Here is a 10,470-nt window from a genome sequence, read left to right on the forward strand (position 1 = left end):
ACACACACACACTGTCTAGTAGTGACACCCTCTCGTCTCTCAGGAGTTGGAGCGGTCGTGGAGGGAGTATGATAAAATGGAATCTGGCGTCTCTCTGGCCAAAACAAACCTGTTGGAACAGCTAGAGGCCCTGGGCAGCCCACAGGTAAGACTCTCTCTCTCTCTCTCTCTCTCTCTCTCTCTCTCTCTCTCTCTCTCTCTCTCTCTCTCTCAACCACTCACACACATGCAAACATGCCTTTGCAAGATGTAGAGTGGTTTTTAATCATTTTCTGTCATTGTGTGAGCAGACGGAACCTCCCAGCCAGCAGCATGTCCACATCCAGAAAGAGCTGTGGAGGATCCAGGATGTGATGGAGGCTCTGGCCAAGAACAAACCCCAGAGGACCACTGACACTGGTTTCCTTGGTTCCAAACCCATCTCAAACCTACAGAAGAACGAGGTGAGTCTCACTTCTACTCTATGGATAAAGAAAAACACCAGATAAGTACTGTATATAATCTGTGCATGGAGTCTTTGTGAACTGATTTAAAGCTGTCCGTAGACAACATGTGAAACGGATGTGAGCCAGATGGCTCCAGTCAATGCCACAGAGACTGTGCTGATCTGTCTAATACTCTTGTGTGGTGTGGCTTACTGTTGTCACAAGAGTGTCTCAACAACAACAACTTTCTATCTATCCTCTCCTCTCCTCATGCGGCAGCCGGTGACCTTGTTCCGGTCACTCTGTTCTCTCACGGAGGGTGACCGTCAGCCCCCCCGCCCGCCCCTCCCCCAGTCCTACGGCTCAACAGAGCGCCCTCCCGCTGTACCCCCCCTTCCCTCCCCCTCGGGCGCCCGTCCGCCACCACACACAAGCAAGCACGGCCAGAGGAACGGAACACACAGCAGTGTAAGAGACACATGCTGACTCGTCACGCCTGACCCTTCAACCCCTGTCCTTGTGCTTCATCATCGCTACTTGCCCTTAAGCACAGATCTAGGATCTGTTTATCTTCACCAAATTCTAATCTTAACCTTTAGGGTGAGGTAATACAAAACTGATCTTAGGTCAGTGTCTAGGGGCAGTTTTATCCTACTCTGCACAAGACCAGTACAAATTGACCCCTGACCCTCTACCTTTACCCTCACCACACATGGTTAATCTCTCATCGCCAACTTGGGTCACCGTTGTGACTCTCTTTTCATTTGCTCTGAATCATTTGTTTTACCATTTGTAGACATTCCGGTTTTTCCCTGCTTCTTACCCTGGAGTGTTGAGTTTGACATTCATTCCATTGGTTTATCATCTGTTTGCTCTTCAGTTTGGCTTATTCTTCTTTCCATGGAAGCGTGTGTGACTCCACCCCAGTTGTCATTCCGTCTGAGTGCTGTGCTGCAGGTGTTACTACTCTTAGTGTTTGGAGTGTCAGTTAACCGTTTTCTGCTCTTTTCGGCTCCGTTTTAAATGTCCCTCGACCATCCATCGGTCACATCCATCGTGACCACGTTGTGATCTGCGGGTGTCCGTGTTTCCTATGCGTGTTACCTCTCAGTGTGCTGACTCTCTGTCCCTCTACAGCAAGGCCCAGACTACCGTCTGTATAAGAGTGAACCAGAGCTGACCACTGTGGCCGAGGAGGTGGACGATAACAACGGAGAGGACAATGACAAGGACAGACTACAGGCGGGGCTGACCACTGACAAGGAGCCTGCGGCCACTAAAGGTCAGTCACTGTCTGTCATCACTGTCCAGTTTGGTCACCCTGCCACCTCTGTTTCAGGCTGGATACGTGCTAGGGTCAAAACTATTGTAATTCAGTGAATTCAAGAAGTAATTATAAATTCCATAGGTCAACTTATAAAGAGCATTATAAGTATTACTTATAAAGGGTTTATAAGTACTCTATTAACTGAATATAAAAATTAAACACCTCTAATGGCTTTGTCACTGACTTAGTCCCCCACCCCTCCAAGTCCCATTAGGAGTACCAGTCTACCCAGTGGGTATCGTGCCCCCCAGGACCAAATCCCCCATGAGCCCCCCAGAGTCCTGCACCATCGCCTCCTACGTCACCCTGAGGAAGGGCAAGAAGCCTGACCCCAGGACTGTAAGTCTGACTCAGCACTTTAGGGAATAGCAGGGGAACAGAACTATACACTGACCCTCGCTAACATATTAGAAACTGTTGTTTGATAGACAGGACAGCACTGATTTTGGATTCGGAAGTGCTACTGTTGCTATTCATTCCCTGACATTTTTACCACTACAAGAGCTGGAGAAGGACACAATATGTCACCAATAGACGGGCAGATGAAACGTAATAATAATCCAACGTGACTGATCCCTGCTCCGCTGCTCCCCCTGTAGGAGCGTCCTCACAGTGCCGTGGAGCAGACGTGCGGACCGGGGGAGAGGGAGAGCGGCAGAGCCAGGATGAGTGTAGAGGAGCAGCTGGAGAGGATCAGGAGACACCAGCAGGCCTCGCTCAAGGAGAAGAAGAGAAGTAGCAGTAGTATCTCCCCCTCACGCTCTCCATCTTTCTCCAAGGAAAACCCCTTCGTTACACAGGTAACCTCTCCCCGGTTTGGTGTGTGTGTTTGGTAGGACTTGATAGGACTACGCGTGTGTGTGTGTGTGTGTGTGTGTGTGTGTGTGTGTGTGTGTGTGTGTGTGTGTGTGTGTGTGTGTGTGTGTGTGTGTGTGTGTGTGTGTGTGTGTGTGTGTGTGTGTGTGTGTGTGTGTGTGTGTGTGTGTTGATAAACCTTGTTTCACAGCATTGAATGTGATTGTTTACACACTGTAAAACTGAGTTATTCATTTGGCATGTGTGTCCCCTGCAGGTCAGGCTGGAGGTGTTCTCCACAGACACCCAGGAGCTGGAGGCAGCACTGCAAGACCTGGAGGAGGTCAGAGGCCGAGTTACAGTGCATCTGGAGAGGGACCGAGGTGCAGAACTGGAGCTGCAGAGAGACAGAGCTGCAGCAGCTGCTGAAGAAGAAATGGAGAGGGGTCGAGCTGCAATAGAAAAGCTGGAGCGAGACATGACTGAGGTGGCTGCAGTGGTGGAGCAGGAGATGGCCAGGACTGCTGTGGCTGTAGAAGAGGAGTTGGACAGGGCTGCAGAATTGGAGCTGGAGAGAGACCGGGCCGCAGTAGCAGCAGCTGCAGAAGAATTGGAGAGGGCTAGAGCTGCAGCTGAAGAACTAGTCAGAGGGAGGACTGCAGTGTCTCCAGAAGAGGCGCTGGATATTGACACAGCTGCATTGGTGGAGCTGGAGATGGAAATCACCGTGGTGGAGGAGATCAGCTACAGAGCTGAGGAGGTGGATGTCATCCCTGTCCCCAGGCTGAGTGAGGAGGAGCCACAGCCCCGGACGGAGAGCTCCAGCATGGACACAGAGGTAGGAGAGTGTCCCTACTCACACAGACCACCAGAGAGCAGAATATGTATGGCAGACAATATCATTTGATACGTATGTTTATGACTAGTAGGAGTGGTGACTGAGTCAGCATGGTGTACTGTAACTCTGTATAAATAAGAAAGATCCTTACCGAGGATGCACAGAGCACTGTGTTCCTTCACTGAAAAATGAACGTTTTCAAAGAGAGTATTCAGAGAGAGAGGAAAGACTTGTACAAATGTATATCTAATCCAATAATGTTGCGCTAAGAGTGTTTCAGGGTTTTAGGGCATAAATGGTTGTGTTGTATTGGCAGCCTGGTCTCCGTGTTAATGTCCTTTAATCTGATCTGGGAGTCTTTGTGGGTGTGAGGAGGATCCAGGCTGGATTTAGGGGTTTATCTCTGGGCCTCAGCCCAGCCGTGGTGACTCACACTGGGCTAGAGAGAGCGAGAGAGAGACACCTCCCAGAGCTGGCCTGAGCTCCACGGAATCTCATGATCTGATGATGATGATGATGATGCAGTTGGCTTAATTAATGTCCTCTAATTTAGTAGCCCAGTTTTTTTTTAATATATGGCGAAAGCTGCTTAAGTCCATTGGTTATCACCATGTGTCTTATACCAATGTGTCTCAACTCCAGTCCTTGTGGATCCTCAACAGTATGGATTTGTTCTTGTAGCCCCGGGCAAACATCGCTGAGTGGCTGGGTGGCTTGATGATGAGTTGACCATTTGAATCAGGTGGGCTTGTCAGGGGTTAGAATAAACCAAATCTACTGCTGGAGTTACTCAAGGACTGGAGTGGTGCCTTACACCTATCCGGTTTCTTCAGATCCCCAAACATCGAAGAGGTAGCCGCTAGGGATAGACATTAGACCACCAAGATCGTGTTCAGTAGGGCAAAAATAAGAGCTCCGTTTCAAAACATATTTTCCTGTTTGGTACCTCCTGAACACAGCCCAGACTACAGTCTATCTCACTGTCCGTGTGTTGCAGGTGTCAGAGACCCAGGTGATGGTGATATCGGATCAGGGTGTGAAGCCCCTGTATGTACAGTACCTGATCCCTGGACAACATCAACAGCAGGGGGAGAGGGAAACAGAGAGAGAAACACCCACACTCCCAACACCCTCATTCCCCACAACAGGTGAGACTAGCTGGGCCTCACCAGGACATATCTTAGCCTCTCTGGATCGATAGCAACTTTGACCCTGTTTGAATACTTTAAAACCATCCCTTCCTTCATCCAACTGTATTTAGATCAGTGACTACCTCATTAAAGGCAGTAAAGAAGGATGCATTTGTAAGTATCGGAATAAGGCCTGTATGTGAAGGTGTGACTGTGCCAGTTTGCCAGCTGCTGTGTCAGAAGCACTGACTCCTGAACTTGAGGAGGACATGATGCAGAGTGAGGTGATGCAAGGGGAGGCTCCGGAGCATGAGACCCAGGGGAACAACATGAACATATCCTATGAACTACCAGTAGAGGGCACTAAACTCAACAACAACCTGATGGCAGGTAAGAGAACAAAGTGCTTTGTTGATGATGATTGATTGATGGAATGATTGATGGATGGATTGATTGATATATAACTGATAACTGTCAAAGCATTTACGTACAGTACCAGTCCAAATTTGGACACCTACTCATTCAAGGGTTTTTCTTTATTTGTACTATTTTTCTACATTGTAGAATAATAGTGAAGACATCAAATCTATTAAATAACACATCTTTGCAGAATCTTGGCATTCTCTCAACCAGCTTCATAAGGAATGCTTTTCCAACAGTCTTGAAGGGTATGCTGCTTTTCTTTGTTGGCTGCTTTTCATTCACTCTGTGGTTCATCTCATCCCAAACCATCTCAATTGGGTTGAGGTCGGGTGATTGTGGAGGCCAGGTCATCTGATGCAGCACTCCATCACTCTCCTTCTTTGTCAAATAGCCCTTACTCAGCCTGGAGGTGTGTTTTGGGTCACTGTCCTGTTGAAAAACAAATGATAGTCCCACTAAGCCCAAACCAGATGGGATGGCATATCACTGCAGAATGCTGTGGTAGACATTCTGCTTAAGTGCCTTGAATTCTAAATAAATCACAGACAGCGTCACCAGCAAAGCACCATCACACCTCCTCCATGCTTCACGGTGGGAACCACACATGCGGAGATCATCCATTCACCTACTCTGTGTCTCATAAAGACATGACGGTTGGAACCAAAAAATTCAAAATTTGGACTCAGACCAAAGGACAGATTTCCACCAGTCCAATGTCTATTGCCTGTGTTTCTTGGTCCATGCAAGTTATTCTTGTTATTGGTGTCCTTTAGTAGTGGTTTCATTGCAGCAATTCGACCATGAAGGCCTGATTCACGCAGTCTCCTCTGAACAGTTGATGTTGAGATGTGTCTGTTACTTGAACTCTGTAAAGCATTTATTTGGGCTGCAATCTGAGTTGCAGTTAACTCTAATGAACTTATTCTCTGCATTAGAGGTAACTCTGAGTCTTCCTTTCCTGTCCTCATGAGAGCCAGTTTCATCATAGCACTTGATGGATTCCATATGTGTTATTTCATAGTTTTAATGTCTTCTCTATTATTCCACAATGTAGAAAATGGTCAAAATGAAGAAAAACCCTTGAGTGAGTAGGTTTGTCCAAACTTTTGACTGCTACTGTGTGTGTGTTGTTTGCAGTGAAAAGCCTGCCCTTTCCACCCCAGTCCTCCTCCTCTCCCTCTCCTCCATCTCCTCCTCAACTCACTGACGGATCCCACTTCATGTGTGTGTAGACGTGTCGAGGATTGTGGTTCTGTGAACTGAACTACACTCAGTAAGAGACTTCTCTGTCCTTACCTACAACCTTTGACCTTTATCAAATCAAATGTTATGCGCCGAATGCAACAGGCCTTATAGTGAAATGCTTACTTACAAGCCCTAACCAACAATGTAGTTTTTTAAAATGCAAAAGACAACAACAAAAAATAAGAATAACAAATGAAAGTAACATATAATTAAATAGCAGCAGTAAAATAACAATAGCGAGGTTTTATACAGGGGGTGCAGGTACAGAGTCGATGTGCGGGGGCACCTGTTAGTTGAGGTAATTGAGGTAATATGTACTGTAGGTAAAGTTAATAGCTCTACCCATCAACCCCCTAACCTCAACTTCAGGGTCCAGTGCTCAGCCCTCAGATCTACCCTCCAATCGACACAGATCTTACCAGCAGGCAACATCACACCAGCCATTTAAACACAGACATGATTTGTCGCCGAAGCAAAAAGCACTGTCTAGTCATGTCAGCATAAACATTTTCTCAACATTTTTGGGTTGTTGAACATTGTGGCTTGTGACCTCTGCTATTTTTGTGTGTGCTCATCGGTCTCTTCACCTCTTCCCTCTCTTTGCACTTATCCCTGCAGCCCAGACATTGACCTTGGTGAGCAGTGACTCATAAGCGATGCCAGCCTGGAGACCCAAGATGGCATCCTACAGAGCCATGATGGCACCAGCTAGCCTGCACAGAGCATGCCCAGTAGCTCTCTGTATGTATAGAAACAACTGTAGCCAGACAGACAGAAAGAGTAGATCCACAGGCCTGCTCGTATTACTTACCGCCTGCCTACACAATAACTGTGATGCAAAACTTTTTCATTCACACAGAGAGATCAGAGCACGAGATAGTATTACCAGAGTGATAATTGATGATGATTATTATTATTACAGGTATTATGATGGTCTATTATTTTGGACATGTTCTGTGAGGATGTCTTGAGTGTCTATTCGCTGAGCACTGCTGTGAAAAGGAGAGGACTGTACAGTTGTAAATAAGAGCACTAGAGGAGTCTCACACCGGGAAGATCTCAATTGCATACTCCTTTCTCATCTAATGGGTTCTGAGAAGGAGACAAGGACCTGAGGATGGGAGGAGTATGCATTTGAGGTCTTCCCACAATCACACACTATTGAGAGGGCGAAGCACCAAATCTACACACACTAAGGCAGTGCTTTACTTTAACCACACGGGGGCGCCATATGCTCTTTTTACTGGTTTTACTCCCATTTAAGTTTTTAACCCGATGCCCTAAACTTTTCATTTTCCACATATTTTACACCGCACATTCCCTCATTGTTCAAAGAAGTTGTTAATATATACATATATAAAACATATAGAATGAACTATTCAATGGGTTTATACTTCAATAAGGTGCCACCCTATTGCTGCTGTTGGACAGAGTTGAAATATTTTATAAAAGTTGTGTTTATTTATGTCGGGAGGATCGGAATCTGGTCGCCGCTGACAACCACACGTAAATGTCCTGGGTTAGAATCGATCTGCTTCTCTGTTTTTTTTTCTACGGCTGAGATATATTTAAAGTAAAATATAGAAGAGAGAAAATAGTTTTATGAGATTAGGTTTGTGTGTTAGATTCTGTCTGATTGTGGGGAGTCCTGGACAGAGAGAAGAGAATAGCACATGTATAAGCAATAAGCAGGCGTTTTGTTCCTCCAGGACATTAAAATATAATGTACATAAATGTAAAGTTTCATTGTGTAAATGATGTACACCATAGAAAGAGCAGAGCAGAAATTATAAGTCTGAGGTTATTATTATTAGAGTTAATATGAAAAAATGTTCATATCTCATCTGTTTTATATCATGTGAAATAAATGTTGATGTTCTTAAATGCTGCGGTGGGGGTTTATGTTATGACACAAGCTACGTATTTACATTTGTTTTAAACATTGGGAGATGGAAGGAATGCCGTTCCCAATGCTTCCAGCTGTTTTGGTTTTATCATGTTACAAATATGATTTCCTGATCACTGATATGATAGAAGCTCTGATGGTGCTGAAGACGAGACATTGACAAACTTTAAAGATCAGGAAGCTCCTTTCTGTGTCCGTTGAGGGACTGGGACTCTGGCCTCCAGCTGGAAGTGTAGCCTAGAGGCCAATAGCTCATATCCACTTGGTACATGAATGATCTCTGCTCTGGACAGTGCCACTGTCACACAAGACACAGCCAATCACTCAGGTCATCGACACAGTAAGGTCAGTCCCCTCCATTCTCACCCTCTTTCCCCATCCTACCACCTTCGTCCCTTCCCCCTCGCCCCCTTTCATGCTGGACACACGAGTAGCTATGTTAATGAGGCTTTGAATCTTTTGTGGTCCCGGCCTTGAGCACTCTGTGTGTGGTGGGCCTGGTTCCATTCCCCTCCTTCCACTAGTTCCTACCCTTTCCATGCATCCTACCCTATAGTTCCTAATCCCTACCACTTTACGTATTTAGTATTTTATTAGGATACCCATTAGCTACTCCTCTTGTACCTGTACTTGGAAGAGTCCTTTACATGTGGTCATGATCTTCTACCTTACTTTTACAACTGAATAAGGCCTGGAGATGAATAAAATAAAATATATCCGCTTTGATGAGTTTGCATGAAAATCTCGGCTTTATACAAAAACATAATTGCACATATGCTAGGCCCGCTAATACAGTGGAGCACAGGTATGGTGGTAAGAAGTGTCTAGATTTATGACTGAAATGTGTTAATGGGTGATTGGCCCTACATTTCACTTTAAATGATGTCAATGTTCTGTTCTCTGGAACACTTTAAAAAAAATGTTTATTGAATACCCGAAACATACAATATACTTGCAGCTCAACAACTACACCACACCAGTCATCCAATAGACTTCTATTCAGAGTGACACACAGCAGCATCCAGGGTCAACGCCCTGCTCAAGGGCACGTTGACAGATCTCCCACCGGCCAAACCAAGATCCCCCTCACAGTTCCCTAGTAGCTGTCCCGCAACCGTTCGAGACCCCCCCTCCTCCAAAGGGCATCAAGGACAACTAAAATCATAACAGCAATATATGTTTGTGTGCATGTCTGGCACTATTACATGTGTGTGTTCTTGTATGCGTTTATGTGAACGAGAGTGTGTGTATTGACTCTGATTTCTGCTCTTAACTCCGTTGTCAGTTGAGCCTACATTTCACTGTTCTTAGTGGCAGAAAGCATTTTGTATGCAGTTTTCGGTTTGGCTATTTGTTTCAAGTGTATGTGGCGATTCTTGCTTGTATGGCGCCCCCCGTCAGCGCCCCGCCCCCGGGTCCCGCCGCCGTGGGCGGTTGCCCATGTCGCTCGTACATAAATCCGCTACTGATTTGTATTAGTCTATAAATACATATCTTTGCCAAAGTTCGTCATCTCTCCCATGTCTTCTTCGACCAGTGTTTTTGAAAGTGTAAGGATAATAATTCAGCCGTAGTTGTTCTGAAATGTCTATTGCTTGCCAACGTTTCACTCCCTCCTCTATGTTTAATGTAACACACATACATTAATTAATAATTTCGGTTTCCTATCCTGAGGTGAAGTTTGTTCTACAGAAAGTATTTGACTCTGATGTGTGCCACAGAAAGTATTTGACTCTGATGTGTGCCACAGAAAGTATTTGACTCTGATGTGTACCACAGAAAGTATTTGACTCTGATGTGTACCACAGAAAGTATTTGACTCGGATGTGTGCCACAGAAAGTATTTGACTCTGATGTGTGCCACAGAAAGTATTTGACTCTGATGTGTACCACAGAAAGTATTTGACTCTGATGTGTGCCACAGAAAGTATTTGACTCTGATGTGTGCCACAGAACGTATTTGACTCTGATGTGTGCCACAGAAAGTATTTGACTCTGATGTGTACCACAGAAAGTATTTGACTCTGATGTGTGCCACAGAAAGTATTTGACTCTGATGTGTACCACAGAAAGTATTTGACTCTGATGTGTGCCACAGAAAGTATTTGACTCTGATGTGTGCCACAGAAAGTATTTGACTCTGATGTGTGCCACAGAAAGTATTTGACTCTGATGTGTGCCACAGAAAGTATTTGACTCTGATGTGTACCACAGAAAGTATTTGACTCTGATGTGTACCACAGAAAGTATTTGACTCTGATGTGTACCACAGAAAGTATTTGACTCTGATGTGTGCCACAGAAAGTATTTGACTCTGATGTGTGCCACATAAAGTATTTGACTCTGATGTGTGCCACAGAAAGTATTTGACTCTGATGTGT

At 45.3% G+C, this 10,470-nt stretch overlaps 1 protein-coding gene across 16 annotated transcripts in view; it reads left to right on the forward strand.

The window, feature by feature from the left end:
- The window catches only part of plekha5 (pleckstrin homology domain containing, family A member 5), a 197,281-nt gene extending 189,214 nt beyond the window's left edge, over positions 1–8,067 (forward strand). For 8 of the 16 annotated variants that reach the window (XM_046297424.1, XM_046297430.1, XM_046297428.1 and 5 more), the window contains 11 exons: positions 44–145; positions 291–443; positions 705–893; positions 1,563–1,707; positions 1,958–2,091; positions 2,352–2,552; positions 2,825–3,385; positions 4,383–4,533; positions 4,736–4,905; positions 6,076–6,211; positions 6,802–8,067. In XM_046297424.1, coding sequence (XP_046153380.1) covers positions 44–145; positions 291–443; positions 705–893; positions 1,563–1,707; positions 1,958–2,091; positions 2,352–2,552; positions 2,825–3,385; positions 4,383–4,533; positions 4,736–4,764 — 1,665 coding nt within the window. In that variant the 3' untranslated portion in view covers positions 4,765–4,905; positions 6,076–6,211; positions 6,802–8,067. Of the gene's footprint in view, positions 1–43; positions 146–290; positions 444–704; positions 894–1,562; positions 1,708–1,957; positions 2,092–2,351; positions 2,553–2,824; positions 3,386–4,382; positions 4,534–4,646; positions 4,906–6,075; positions 6,212–6,801 lie in introns of all 16 variants that reach the window. The other 8 variants (XM_046297431.1, XM_046297437.1, XM_046297439.1 and 5 more) reach the window with 5 other exon arrangements.
- Positions 8,068–10,470: the final 2,403 nt, after the last annotated feature.

The sequence above is a fragment of the Oncorhynchus gorbuscha genome, linkage group LG14 (genome assembly GCF_021184085.1).
Source record: "Oncorhynchus gorbuscha isolate QuinsamMale2020 ecotype Even-year linkage group LG14, OgorEven_v1.0, whole genome shotgun sequence".
Classification (NCBI taxonomy): Eukaryota; Metazoa; Chordata; class Actinopteri; order Salmoniformes; family Salmonidae; genus Oncorhynchus; species Oncorhynchus gorbuscha.